The following is a 14,148-nucleotide window of genomic DNA, read 5'->3' on the forward strand; positions in this document are numbered from 1 at the left end:
GAGGCTGTTCACCTTGAAGCTTTACCAACTCTCACAAGCACCTCCTGTACCCACCCCCCCGCTGTGGACAGCGAGTCTTCAGCAATACTGCTTTCTCCCATAAGAGGGAGGCCAAGAACATTTAGTGCCCTTGAGTATAATTTGAGCTACTCGAAAATTAGTTCCTCAATATTAGATAAAACATCTTCCCTCCTTTTGCCTCTCTGGAGTCTGCTACTTAGCCCATAGAAGCCCAAACTTATCTTCAGTTCGGCAACTCTGCCTGTAAAGGAAAGAGGCTTTCAAATGAGAATGCTGCAGAGATGGACCCGGTAGCCAAGCTGTGATATTGGGAAAGCCAGGCTGTTTCCCAAGAGCCTGTACCAGAGATGTTACTGAAACATTGCCATAGTCACCCATTCCAGTGACCCACTCCATAATAGCACTCATCCTTGTGGACACAGATGACGCTGCCATGAATGACCATAGATCGGTTTTGATCAGATCAAAACTGGTTAAGAGGCTCCGGGTAGACAGGTGAAGGGCTCGGGGGCTTTGGTGTGTTCCTGGTCCCAGGACCCTGACTGTAATTCAAATAGGGACATCTGGAGACAAATGTACTGTTGATATTTCCAAAAGGGCTTTGGTTTTAGTTGTCTTAACTGGTGGGTCAGGTGCCAGGAGCAGGAAAGGATGGAGCCCACCTTACTGAGAAGGGGAGGACCCCCATGTTCACTGACTTACTAACTTCAGGGGACACATGTCTAAAGTGTTCAATAGATTCACCTCCTTCTTGTCCTTATTATAATCCTATATTAGCCTTCTTGCTACCTCATTAGTTTTATAGAGCTCACCCAAATTGATCTTGTTTATGCTTTGTCAGCTGCTTTCTTTAATCGTAATTTAAAGTCTTCCTCAATTCCCAAAAAAAGTGCTGGAACAACTCATTAAACAAGGCATTTGTATGCACCTAGAGTACAACAAGGGGATGGACAACAGCCACCGTGAACTCATCAGGAACAAATGTTGACAAACCAGTCTGATGTCCTGGTGTGGCACAATTTTTTAGGCATAAAGTGAAAAGTAGCCGCTGTCATGTATGTTGACTTTCGGAAGGTTTTTAACACTGGCTGTCCTGACCCTCTCTTAAGAAGACAAGACCACATGGTAAGTGCAAAACTGGTGAGATAATTGTTCCTCAAGTGCTAATTATCAGTGGTTGTCAAAATGGAAGGACATATTGAAGGGATTTTTACAGGGGCCCATTCCGATGCCAGATCTTTTTAATTGCTTCAGTTAACAGCCTGGATGATTAACACCCATGAGTGCCTTATTAAACCTGCAAATTACGCCAGGCTGTGAAGGACAGCAAAGACAACAGAATTCAGCACTAGACTGACAAATGGGAGAAATGGGCTGAAACCTATAGGGCAAAATTCAACAGGTACAACTTTGAGCATTACCTTTATGAACAGTGAGCAACACAAATACAAGTGAGGGAACAGCTGGGTGGATGCAGTTTTTGAAAAAAGGGTCCAAGGTATAATGGAGAGCAAACTGAACATCAGCAACGGAAAAGGCAAATACCACTCTGGCATGTATGAGCCAGGAGTATGGCCTCCAAGACAAGCTGGAGTAATACGCCTAGCTAGGGACACTGTACTTCAAAAAATGCAGATCAACAGAAAAAAAGTCAAAGGAGGTCAGTGAGGGTGCTGGGAGGCACAGAAAACATGAAGAAAGGCTGAAAGAACTGAGTTGATGTAGTCTGTAGAAGAGAAAGCCAGAGCAAGGAGGGGAAGGGAAACATTACAGTCATCAAGTGCCTAAGAAGTCATTTCAAAGAAGGCCATGGCCATAGCAAACAGGACAGGATATAAAGGATTTCAGCTCAGACAAAAAAGCTTAAGTTAGGCTTTCAGATACTGTCAGACCAGATTACTGGGAGATGGTGCAATCTCCATCACTGGAGGTCTTTAAGAACAGATTTCACAAACATCTGTCAGGACAGTTATTGTTGATTCTCCCAGATTCGCAGGGGGGGAAGGATAAACAGTATGATTTCAACTAATTGTAAGCAAACCACATGCCAGTGGCACAAAGTAGAGGTGGAAGCCAGCTGCCAGCTTCTGCCAGTGTTTGCCAGCAGGCACTGGGTTTCTCTATCACAGCCTGCAAGATGCCAATTGCACTCTTGGTTAAGGCAGAAGAGAAGGCTTAAGCAAAAGAGGGAAGAGAAAGGCAAGTTGTGGAACTAGGGGGGGAATGTCTTTTGTGTCAGGACCTGGACTGCACCCCCCTCCCCAGGTATTTAACTCTTAGAATTTAAGGCCAATTTCCTGGTGAGAGCAAGAAATTTAGTAAGCATCAAGGGGCTTTGGAGCACTTTGAAAAAAAGCTGGAAGAAGCTGGCAGGGGGTGGGGGTGGGAGGTGGGGGAGAAACCACTCTTCACTCTTTCCCTTGGGAGCTGCCGTGAGCCAGACCCTGACCTGGGGACTTGACCTAAACTCAGGCCTGCCTCATTGCAGTAGACTTGTCTGGAGTCCAGGCTGAACCTGGTTACTGCCGTGGGACATGCCTTGCTCTCCTTGTTCAGGTCTGGGCTTTTGCTGCTGAGGCTACTGCCTGTCCACCAAGTTATGCTCCACTCCTGTAACTCCTTCCTTGCAGAGCAGCTGTCCTTGGTGCTCCCTGGCATTAGGTAGGTGAAGATAGAGGATTGTGATCCCGCTTTGTGCTAGGCAGTGAGGTGTCCCATATGGGAATATGGGAGGAGAGGATATGGGCACACCTTCACCTCGACATGTGTGCCCGTGCTGCTGCATGCTGTGTGGTCTGCGGTCTTTGTTACAGGCTCTGCCAGGCACTGACATTGATGGTTACCACCCATGGTGCCCACACAAATCGCATTCAGGATGGGCTGTTCTTGTGGGAAGCTCTGGGTGCCAGTGCTTCCTGCTCCCCTCCAACCAACACGGTGGAGGGGACAGACTGTATGCAGCTTTGAAAGAGTCGCAATGTCCCCAGAGAGAGCAGAGGCCAGGGTGAGACAGCATAGGGTACCAGCCTAAGTTCAACACTAGCAAATACATTAACTGGAATTTTGGCCCGAGTGCATGAGGATGTGATGGTGTACCCCAAGGCAAAGGAAAGCTTCCTCCCTGACAGGGAGGAAGATGACTTGGCTGCACTAGCAAGAGTTGGGAGAATAGAGCAGAAAGAGGGAGATGGTCAGGACCAGCTCTGTCCCCTTCTCCCACCTCCTGACAAAGGTGAGTTCTGCAGAGCATGAGATACTTAGTGGAGAGCAGGGTTCAGGCAGAAGGCTGGGCTCCTTCTGTGCCCCAGGGATTATTTCTTGGGTCTCAGCCCATCTCCCTGACCCCACACGCAGCTAGGCAGGAAAACCAGAAGACTCTAGGACAGAAGAAGACGCTTTCCCAAGCTCAAAGCACAAGAGGAAAGAAAAATCTTGGCCTTAACATGAGGTGAGATAAACAAATATGAGCTGAGCTGGGGGAGAAAGAAGAAAAAATGAAGGCCAGAAGGGGAGGCAGCTTCTGCCCCAACCTCTTTCGCCCATTGCATTTGCACTTGCACAAAGGGTAATGGTTGGCACCTTCTGGAGGCACATCCAGTGCATTTTCAGGACTTGAGGTGTTTGCTCTATCACCACCTTCCTCAGAAGCATGGAGAAGCCTGGGCAACAGAGGAGCAGGGAAAGAGTCTGCATACTGCTGTCTAGCACTTTGGTGTCCAGCTCTTTTGTCAGTGGATCTCAATTCATAAAGGAGGTTAGTATTATTTCTGTTACACAGCTGATGAAACAAGGACTCTTGTAGGTGAAGGGACTTGCCCAAGTCATGCAGCGGGCTGCAGAGAGCCCACATCTCTGGGGGACCCATTTCACTGCTCTAATTCCTGGCATGTGCTGTCCCTACAACTAAGGCTGTAAGTTCTCTGGAGTTAGAGGTAGGATCAGAAACAATGTGCTGAAATGAACAGCAGTGGTTAAGGGAGCAAAGAAAATGTGGAGGAGACTGATGGTGGCAGAAAGAGTATGATGCCCTGTGGAAGTTATGCCCTGTGGTGTCCGGGGAAGAGGTCTCAGGGAAGACATGAGAAGTTTGCAAGTAGCTGCTTGTGTGGGAGGAAAAGTCATGGGTGAAGATGAGAAATCCGATAAAACTGCTTGGACCAACTGCCAGCCCTCAAGGGGCCTCCCTGAGCACGAAGATGGGAGACAGGTGAGACCAGACTGTTGGGCATGCCTGGTCAAAGGGGCTGCCAGGGCAAAACGTGTGCGACACACTGCCGTGGTGGGGACTCAGCACGGCGCAGGGCCGTAGCCCAGAGGGGCTGAGGGCGAAGGGAGGGGCGATGCCCCTCCTAACTGAGGAAGCAGGAGCGGAGCGGGGCTGCTGGCACCGGGCTGGGGTCGGAGATACCGGGGACACGCAGCTCTCGGGGAAGGGAGCGCAGCGGGGTGGGCAAGGGTCCGGCGGAGAGCCCGTCCGAGCGCGGCCCCGGGGGGCGGCGGGGGCTTCCCCACCACTCCCCGCGGGAGGCAGTACCCGCTCCCGCCCCGCCGCAGCGGCTGCCGCAGGGCGCCGGGGCTGCAGGCGCCCCGCCTGGGAGGGGTTAAGCGGCGGCCCCAGCCCGGGGGCGGACGGGGCGGTTGCGGCGGCTGCTATACGGCGGCGGGGCTCTAGGTGTCCTGCCTGGGAGGGTCCCTGCTGCATTGCAGCCGCCGCGCTGCTCCCTCTCCTCGCACACAATGGCGACTCCCAGCCCCAGCAGCGGCTCCGGCGCCGGCGGCGGGAGCGGGCCGGGCCCAGGCGGCCCGCAGGCGCACGCCGCCGCCAGCAGCATGCAGGGTAAGCAGCCGCGCGCTAGGCCGCAGCCCGGCCGCCGCTTCCGGGCCGGGCGGCGCGCCCCGCTTTAGGCCTCGGTGGGCCGGGCCCCGGGAGTGCGGTGCCAGCCGCGGGTCTTGCCCTGCCGGGGCCGAGCACGGCGCCGCCGGGTGCCCGCTCCCGAGGGCGGATTCCCGAGCTGGGGGTGGCTGGCGGCGCCGGCCGCCCCGTGTCCCCGCTCTGGACCCCGGACCGGGCGGGCCGGGGCTCTCGGGACCCGGCCGGGGCGCGGCTGTGCCCGCTGTCCGGAGCGGCGCTGCCCGCGGGAAACCCGCGCCGCAGCCCCTCGGCGCGGCCCCGGGTCGCTGGGGTGCCGGCGGGGGCGGGGGGGGGCTCCGCCCGGCCCCGGCAGGCCCTGCTCCGGCCCTGCGGCTGCCTCCTCCCGCCGCGCCCGGCCCCGCTCGGCGGCCCAGCCGCGCCCGGCGGGCTCCCCGGGAGGAAGGGGTGGCCCTGCCCACCGCCGCGGCGCTGTGCCCCGGGCTGACGAGGGGCGCGAAGCCTGCCCCGGAGCCCTGCCCTCGGCGGGGGCCGCGCTGCCCCGGACGGCAGGAGGGAAGCCGCGGGGCGGGACAGAGGCCGGCTGGACGCGGCTCCGGCTTCTGTCAGCCGGGGACGTTTTTGCGGCCTCCCCGGTGTGACCCGCGCAGGCTGCGGGCAGCAGCATCCTGGAGGCGGCTCTGGGGGAGCCCTGCCGGAGTAAAGCCGGGAGCCCCGCTGTGCTGCCTGGGACGCGGCCCCGGGCAGGGGGAGCAGGCAGGCGGGTGGGCCGGCGTTTCTGAACGCCTCGGCCTGCAGCAGGATGGGTCTGGCCTGACCTGGTGCACCCCCTGCACTGCTCGCCGGCTCGCCTCAGTGCGCGGTGTTCCTTGTCCCTCTGTGCCTGTTTATGTATTCTTGTCAAGGCAGATGTTTAAGTAAAAACAGTTCAACGGTGAACTTCTGGTTCAGTTTTGGTTTATTCTAATGGAAATTTACAGTGTTATAGTAGGGTCATGTTGCCAGGGTTCCTGCCTGCACTTGTTGATGGTTAGCACTCTTGTGAAAACAGTGGATATTTATTTTTCAGAAAAGTTACAGCAAACACCTTTGGAGTTTTACCTTTAAAGTTAGACCACTGAAAAATACTCTCTGCTTGAACAACATTTTTGGCTTCTTTAGGCTGAGGTGACGCAGTGCTGGCTTTTTTTTTTTTTTTTTTTTTAATACAAGGATGCTGGTACTAAAGAAGCTGTTTGCACTGTTTTGGTAACTATTTTTTAATGAAGGAAAGGTTGCTCTCCCTGTGAGAAAGTTGCAGGCGCTCTTAGCAAATAATGTTTGTCACAGTTGTTTGCTATAGTCTGTGTTCTGTCCTGCTAGGACAGACTGCACTAAGACTGATGCCTGTTTGGGCAGAGGACTAGAATTTGGTATACTTGGAATAAAAAGCTAAATTTTTGCTGTTTGCAGCTTTCCTCCCATGAAGCTCTCATGCTTGCTAGATGAAGGAGTGGGCACCTGCTGGGCCCTGGGAAGGTGGTATAATCCATGTTCACGACACCTTTCAGAAACCAGAATCCCAAACCTTGTAAATTAAGTGCATGGATTAAAAACTTGACTGCGATATGCCAAAGCAGTTGCAATAAAACAAGAAATAGCCTCGTTGCAGTGCAGCTACAACTCTGTGTTGCCCCTTGTATTTCCACCTGATCCGTGTTTTTCATATTTATGAATCGTTGCCCTGAATCTCATGTATTTTCAGAGCTGAGAGTTGGTTTTGCACCCTGACTTGAGAACTTGATGCCCTGTAAGTTTGTGATGATGTAGCATCTGTATCCTTTCTCCAGGTGGAGGAACAGCAGTTGTTTCTTTTGTAGTTGGTTTGAAGTGGCTATTTAAATATGAATTTAGGACACAGGGTCAGTTTGATGATATGCAAGTGCTTGTGGTGAAAGCTGGTGTTAGGGGTGGTTTTTTGGTTTTTTTTTTTAAGGTAACAGATGAGTGTTTAGGTGCTGTGGGAGGAGCTGAGTGTAGGATCCTGGGTGGGCTCTGAAGGAGGAGGTTACTGTAGTGGAGGTGAAGGCAGGCTCCTGGAGCCAGCAGGAAACTCCATCCCAGGAGGACAGCCTCTGCAGCTGCTGCACGACTGCCTGTGCAAAGCCGAGGGAATCTGTGGGTGGGGTGGGAAGAGGCTGGATGTGTCTGCAGGTGGTCTGCAGTCTGCTGGGGCAGGTCCGGCTGCTCTCCGAGGTGCACCGTGGCCTTGCCCCAGGCATGTGTCCCACTGGCACTGGCTCCCTGCTGCCACCAAGGCAAGCTGAGCTGTTGCAAAGCAAACCGCGCCAAAAGTGGCGAGTTTTCTGCAGTTCCGATGCCTGGTGTTTGCTTACAGTGGGATCCGGCAAGCACTGGCACAAGGGAGGTGTGGGAATGCATTGCTGGGTGGGGAGAAAAGTAGGTAGGACAGCGTCAGTGTTGATTTAATTGGCTTAAACGGTATGGTGAGGTGGAGCAGGGAAGTCATTAAGCTGGAAACAAGTAATTATAGTTTTAAAAAAAAAAAAAAGTTTTGCTCAGTTAATTTTCAGCCAGAAACACTCTCTGACCTGGCTTGCGCAACTGCTGCTGCGAAGGAGGTGGTGGGAGTGGGAGAGGGTGGGACGGCTCTCATGGCTTCGGGCTGTGCCAGGGGCTGTGGCCATGCTCTTCTGGACAACGATCCATCGCTTTTGGAGTCCATCCCCAAAGGACGTGTACTTGGGCAAGCTGGCCTGAGGTGAGAGCCTCTCGCAGGGGGGTTCTGTTTTGGTATGAGGGCTGGTGGTTTTGTAAGGGGTATCTGCTGTCGGGGAGTTCGGCAGGGGCTGGGGGTAGGGAGAAGGTGGGGCTTGTGGTGCAGGAGAGAAGTCTTCATGGAGATTGAGGTCCATCACGTTGATGTCTGGAGCTGGGGCAGCAGATCCAGAAGGTCTCTACAGGCCACGCTGTTTTGTTTTTAATTTGATATCCTGTAGTGTTTCTGATGTGCACGGGCTAAAGCCCCTCCAGGTGACAATACTTAGTCAAAGGGGCACCTAGATGTCCTCACACTGGGCTTACTGTGCAGCCATGGCCCTCAAGCTCACAGAGCACTGTGACGGATCAAGCAAGGGGTTGCTTCAGGTCTTCTCACCCTTAGTGTTTTGCAGCTTCATGCTTGTGTTTTCTCCTGGCTAACTGCATCAGCTGTTCATGCCCATGAACCTGGGAGCTTCGTTTCTTCCCAAAGGGTCCCTTGGCCAGGGAGGTTGATGGTGCCATGTTCAAGGCACGGTTGGCAGCTCAGAGACAAAGGAGAGCTGGAATTCTAAGTATTGAAAATAGATCCTATTTCATATTTTTTTAAGTGGTAATATTTGTTTGTTGCGTACAAACTGAAGTCTGTCTGGATGCCAGTGACTGCTGGTGTGAAGAATCATTGTCCTTCTTAGTTATGCGTAATGTTAAAAGTCCAGGAGCGGTCCTGCATATTTAGTGTCCTGGACATTTCATGGAGAAAACAGAGATTCTGTGGGAAGACAGTGGTTTAAGGAAGAACAACACCTGAACTGTAATTGGAGCAATTTTGCCTTTCTCTTGTTGCCAAAATTAGTAATAGTCTTTACTGCTGACATTACGTAGAAAATTATCATTTAGAAATGGTGGTATGAAATCTAGAAATGTAATTCATTCCAAGGCATAGGAAGAATTTTGATTCTAACTGCAACCTGTGGAGTCACTCGTCCTACCTCCGGTGTCAAGCAGGAGCTGGAACTGCTTATAACTGGCTGTTTCAGATTCAGCTCCTGCGTTTGGCATTCAGGAAGACTGGAGGCAGCTGGAACTTCTTGAAGTACTTGCTGCTTGGTATGCTCTGGTGTCTTTCAAAAGCAAAGCGTACGTACTGTATATGTCTTTTGAGAGTGTAATATGATGGTTCAGATGTGTTGGGTGGGAATTCCTGATCTGTTCAGCTGGAATTTGGGATTCTCGGTTCTCTTTACTTGTGTGGTCCTGTCTGCTCCCCCACTGAAGCCTTTGCCCGCTCTACCCCACTCCAGCCATAACCTCTCTGATTTTTGCTAAAAACAGAAAAGGTCCATATCCAGTTAGAGGGTCCTCTGTGGATATGAGGTAAGGAACCTGGGCAGGGAGGTTGCCAAGGGATATCTGTCTGAGTGCATCAAGAGACTAACTAGAGTCCTGCTCTTGCCTTTGGATGCTATTTAGGACATCAGTGATGTACTGGAGTTAGGAGATGGGTTTCTGCCTACATATGAGGAAGCTCTGCCCTGTACCTTTCTCTGCCTGGTGGAAAAGAGCTTCTGGGAGGCTTTTTGAGGGGTCAAGAGTTGTTCATGTTTGGCAGATGACAGAATTGGTGAGCGCTGTGATGGAATTTGTCAGTCACTGTGGTCAGATGAATTTGGTGTTAGTATGTAATCTATGCCGTGTCTTAGTAAACATAGTTACTTCAGACAACGCTGTCAAAAGCAGAATATTGAAACCATTTGAGGGCATCACTGTAACGGTACAATCCTTGGTATGGGAATTGGGTAAGAGATGCCATGACTCCTGTATCCTCCTCCTCTTTCTGTTGCTGCCTTTGTTGTGTGCAAGGAGTGACCGGAGCAGCTCTTCTCCCCACTGCTTAAGGTGCTCCTGTACCCAGGCCTGGGAGGAGGAGAGGAATGAGATGTTGATGCCTTGATGTTGAGATGTTGGATCTGCTGGGGCACAATGTAGGCACTGTCAAAAGGCTGGAGGGTGGACTTACCTCTCTGAGCAGAGGGACATAATGGATGGAGAAAGTAAGAGGAGCCACAGTAAATGGCAATTTGCTTAGGGAACCTCAAAGAGAGGAATTTGGGGAACAAGAAGACTGGAGAGGTGGAGCAGTTGTGAAGCAAAGGGAGCAGCAAGCAAGCAGCAGATTAGGTGTGAAGCAGTGCATGAATGGCCAGGTAAAGTGAAACGTGGTGTAGGTAAGAAAACAAGGAAGATAGAAAAAGAACAAGATAAGAAAAAAGAGGGGACTGGAGGGGAGAATTAATCCTTGTCCTCAGTAGGTAGTAAAATAATTGTTATCTGTCACTGTGTATCAATTACCTGTTCTTATTCTAATGTAGGCAAAGCAAGTTGTATCTTTTAGCAGGTGGGAGCTGATTGAACAAAATCAGGTGACTGCACTTACTCTTGCACACAGTGGAATAGAATCATAGAATTGTTTGGGTTGGAAAAGACCTTTAAGTTCATCCAGTCCAACCATTACATTAACCTAACACTACCAAGTCCACCACTAAACCACTTAAGGGTAGAGTAATAAATTCATGTTTCCTGGTTTGGTGGCCGGATTATTTTTTAATGAAAGTAAAAACTAGGAATCGTTAAGGTTGGAAAGGACCTCTAAGATCATCAGTCCAGCCATCAACCCAACACCACCATGCCCTCTAAACCATGTCCCAGAGTGCCACGTCTGCCTGTTTTTTGAACACAAAACTGGTGTGTGTTAACATATGCTGCTGGTGCAAGCTGACACTAGCAGATTTGTCAGATTGATGGGTGTATGTCTACTTGGACACATTTGCATATATTATGGAAGGTAAAGATAGTTGCATGGTGAGCAAACCAATTTATTTCAGTTTGTTTGTTCCTATCAGTTTATTCCTGTACGGTATCTCTGCCAGGATATGGCTGACCATATCTGCTTTGTGTTTGAGTCTTAGTGTACACCTGCATGTGTAGGACTGTTTTGATGTAAGCATATGTTTTTCCATTTTGGTTTACTTGTAATCAACTGACATTCTTAATATGTCTGTTTTCCTGGTTAAAGGTGTAGCCCAAAAGGTGTAGTACTAGTTAGTCTCATCAGATGTTGGGAGGCTTTTTCAGTTATTTTAGGTTGATTTGATGGAGCCAACAGGAGTGGAAATGACTTGTTGCCTGCAAAACGAGGGCGATCCAGCGAGAGAAAGATGAGTTTTGTGAGGAAGCAAAAAAAAAAAAAAGAAAATGTGTACTCTCCAAACTTGATTTTGTTGAGGAGTTCCTCAGATTAAATTTATTCATAGTCCTGGTGTGTATGCAGTGAAGCATTACTTACAGGAGTCTTGTGTGACCCCATCAAGCTCTGTGTGTATCAGACAGACATAAACACCTTGTTAGCATTGTACAGCTGGGTCATGATTGCTGACTTTGAAGTCAGATGTCTTTTGTTGGATTTAGGTTTGATAAGATTTTATGTGAGTTGAAAGAAAAATGGAGGTCTGCTTCCCAATGGGAGGAATAGCTGCTGTAGCTTGTGGAGGCTGGAAAGAAAAACTGCATGAGAGAAAGAAGCATCACAGGGTGTTTGTGTAGTGCTCTGCTCTGCAGGGCAGGAGCCAGCAGCAGATGTCCATGCAAGTTTCACTGAAGTGATGTTTATAAAGAAGGTACAAAAAATCTCTGAATGGATGTGATGCTCCTGGCATCATCCTAAAGGTCAGAGTGCGCTGATCTGGACCAGCTTTCACAAGGTACTGGTTATGTTCCCAGATGTCATGTACCTTATTTAAAATGGATGGCACTGTGTTCACCAAATATATAAATGCCTCCTTAGATGTGTATGCTTTTGTTTCCTTCTGCTGTGTGCTGAGACAACAGCGTCCCACTCAGGGGTGGGAACTGCTGTGCTGCGGTAGCAGGGTAAGAAAACCTGGCGGATTTTTGCAGTTGAACCTTTTTGTCATGGTTCAGGGGTTGTCACATTGGGGCGTGGACTCTTCCATGGATATGCGGGTCAGGATGGATTATTGTTATTGTACAGTCTGGCCTCCTGCTTTGGAGGGATGAACAAACCTTTTGGGAATTCCTGTGTTGATCCATGTCATTTATGGTTAGGCTCTAACATCTCTTCTACAACAAGAAACCCAGTCCCTGTAAAGACACCAGTTCAGGAGAATCTGTGTCTTTAGGTCAATTGGTCCAGTAGTTACAGCATTTTAAAGCTGGGTTTGTTTTGTTTTTTTTTTTTTTTTTTAAATATCAGTTTGGTCAGTTTCTGATTATTGGTTGCTGGTGGAGGAGCCCTGCTCCAGCAATCTCCCTGTGCAGGCACTGTGCTGCTCACTTGGCCAATGTCTTCAGTAATGCGAATCCTGCACCGTGTTAGTCCAGTCCACTGGCATTCCCTGCAAAGAGCTTTTATTTGTCTTCTAGATCCTCAGGTTTCTTTTTATGTTGCAGGCTTGTTTGATTGCAGAAGAAACATGTGAGTGGTGGGTAAATGATAATGCAATGCCTGTTGAACAGTGAAAAATTTCTTTCTTTTAAAAAAGTGTGTTGCTGTAGCTGGATTAATTAATGTGCAGTAGTTAATAAATGTTAAATCCCTAGTGGGAGACACTTCACCTCTGTTTCTTCAGTTGAACTTGTAGATAACTTGAATACTCTGTCTCTGCTAGGCTTTGACAGTGGAATAGCTAATACATGTTAGTTATCCCTCTGTATGCACCTGCCACTTTTTGGTGATGATGGCATTTCTGCTTGGCGGGTATCTGGAACAAATGCTGTGAGTCTTACCCCTCTCAGTAGGCCACTGACTTGGATGTTTAGTGTGACTGTTAAAAAATAAAAATATTTAATTATCAAAATCAATGAGAAAGAAAGTGCTCTATGTTATTCTGAAGGTGTATAGGGGTTAAGTCATTGGCCATAAAGCATGAAATTGCAAGGAGGGTGTTTCATCTTGTTCTTCTGGGACAAGGTCTCAGGAAGGATTTGTGCAGCCTTGAAGCCCCCTTTAGTTTTTACTCTGTGTTCTTCTGGTTCTCCAAACAAGACAAAGTAATTTTTGCTGTGGCTCTGCACCCCATTTTATATCCCCTCCCCACCTCCTTATATCATTGCTGAGTTGTTGGACAAATTACCTCTGTTACGAATCTCTTGCTGAGGTTTGCTAGGTGGACTTGTATAAACTGTATGTAAGATACTTGGAAAACTGCCACTGCAGGTGGCACGACATGTGGCAGCCTGTTGAAGGGGTACTCTGGTGTTATGACTATTGTGTTGACTGCAAGTGCTGGTATGGATATACCTTTCACATATACAGCCCCTATACCTGTTTACCTTGTAGGCATCTCCTTTGTTGAGGCTGTGTTGGTGCCCTCTCCCTGTGACTGGTCCGAGCTCAGGAGCTAGCCTTTCCCTCAGGGGGCAGAGCTCCCTGAGCTGCTGTGCCAGTGAAGGGGTAGGGCAATGCTGCTGGGGGTGGCAGGAGGGAGGAAACCCACCCTGCCAGAGGCAGGCAGAAAGCATGGTGGCTTGGCTCCATCACTTGTCAAACCATGCCTGTATGGCATACTGGACCTATGTTCATCCTAAATCCCATGCCCACCAAACAGTCAGTTGCTAAGTCAGTTGCTCGCATCTGGAAGCAGGTTCCCTCACAAGCTCAAGTTGGGTGCTGACAGCTATGTCAGCATCTAGGGCCCAACACCTCTCATAGCTCACATTGCTGGCAGGGCAGAGGTGTGTGTCCATGGGATGGCCTGATGCTTCTGACTCATGGAGGAGCCTTTCTGCTGCCAGGCTGCCCTGCTGCCAAAATAATTCGTGTGGCCTCCCTAGCCGCTGTCTTTCCTGGGTGCATCGTTGGTGTGGGCGGTGGGCTCGATTAGTTCATCTGCCTCCTGTTTTTCTGGGTTTATTTTTTTGTGTGTGTGTGTGTTTTTGCTTGTCAGGGATCAAGCAAATTGCCGCAGTTGCATTGTGCTGGCTAGCTGCAAGTGTAAGAAGTCAGCGCTCTAGTGTACAGTGAGTTAGAAGAGCACCATATTGGAGCTAATTAGCTTCCTGCCTGCCTTGAATCCCAGTGTTTTTACCTCTTAGTAACTGTGCCTGACTTTTTTCAGAGACACTTCTTGAAGTTGAAGGAAAGGATAGACTGCAGGGAGACTTGAACTAATTAATGTGATTTAATATGGTAAACTTGGAGCACCCAGAGGATGGGAGGGATTAATTTTAAACCAAAGGATGTAAAAGAAGACCGATAAACTTTGGCAACCAAATACATTTGGAAATGACAATAAGAGGGGAAGGGGGAATTGAAAACTTGCTCTGCCTTGTGTTTGAGTGTGCCTCGGCAACAAAGTTTTGTGTTGGCCTGAGCATCTGCGTTCAGAAGACTGTTCTGGACAGGCTGTGTTGCTGACTTAGGTTTTAAACTTTTCACTCTGCTTTATTTTAAGTTAGGTTAAGCTTTTTCTTATGGG

The 14,148-nt window shown here is 49.6% G+C and overlaps 1 protein-coding gene across 2 annotated transcripts in view; it reads left to right on the plus strand.

Annotated features, from left to right (window-relative positions):
• The first annotated feature begins 4,758 nt into the window (after positions 1 to 4,758).
• MAP2K4 (mitogen-activated protein kinase kinase 4) overlaps positions 4,759 to 14,148 on the plus strand; it is a 101,329-nt gene continuing 91,939 nt past the window's right edge. For both annotated transcript variants that reach the window (XM_075719466.1, XM_075719467.1), the window contains exon 1: positions 4,759 to 4,858. In XM_075719466.1, the coding sequence (XP_075575581.1) occupies positions 4,759 to 4,858 (100 nt within the window). The remainder of the gene's footprint in view (positions 4,859 to 14,148) is intronic.

This window comes from Pelecanus crispus, chromosome 12 (assembly GCF_030463565.1).
Source record: "Pelecanus crispus isolate bPelCri1 chromosome 12, bPelCri1.pri, whole genome shotgun sequence".
In the NCBI taxonomy this organism is placed as follows: domain Eukaryota; kingdom Metazoa; phylum Chordata; class Aves; order Pelecaniformes; family Pelecanidae; genus Pelecanus; species Pelecanus crispus.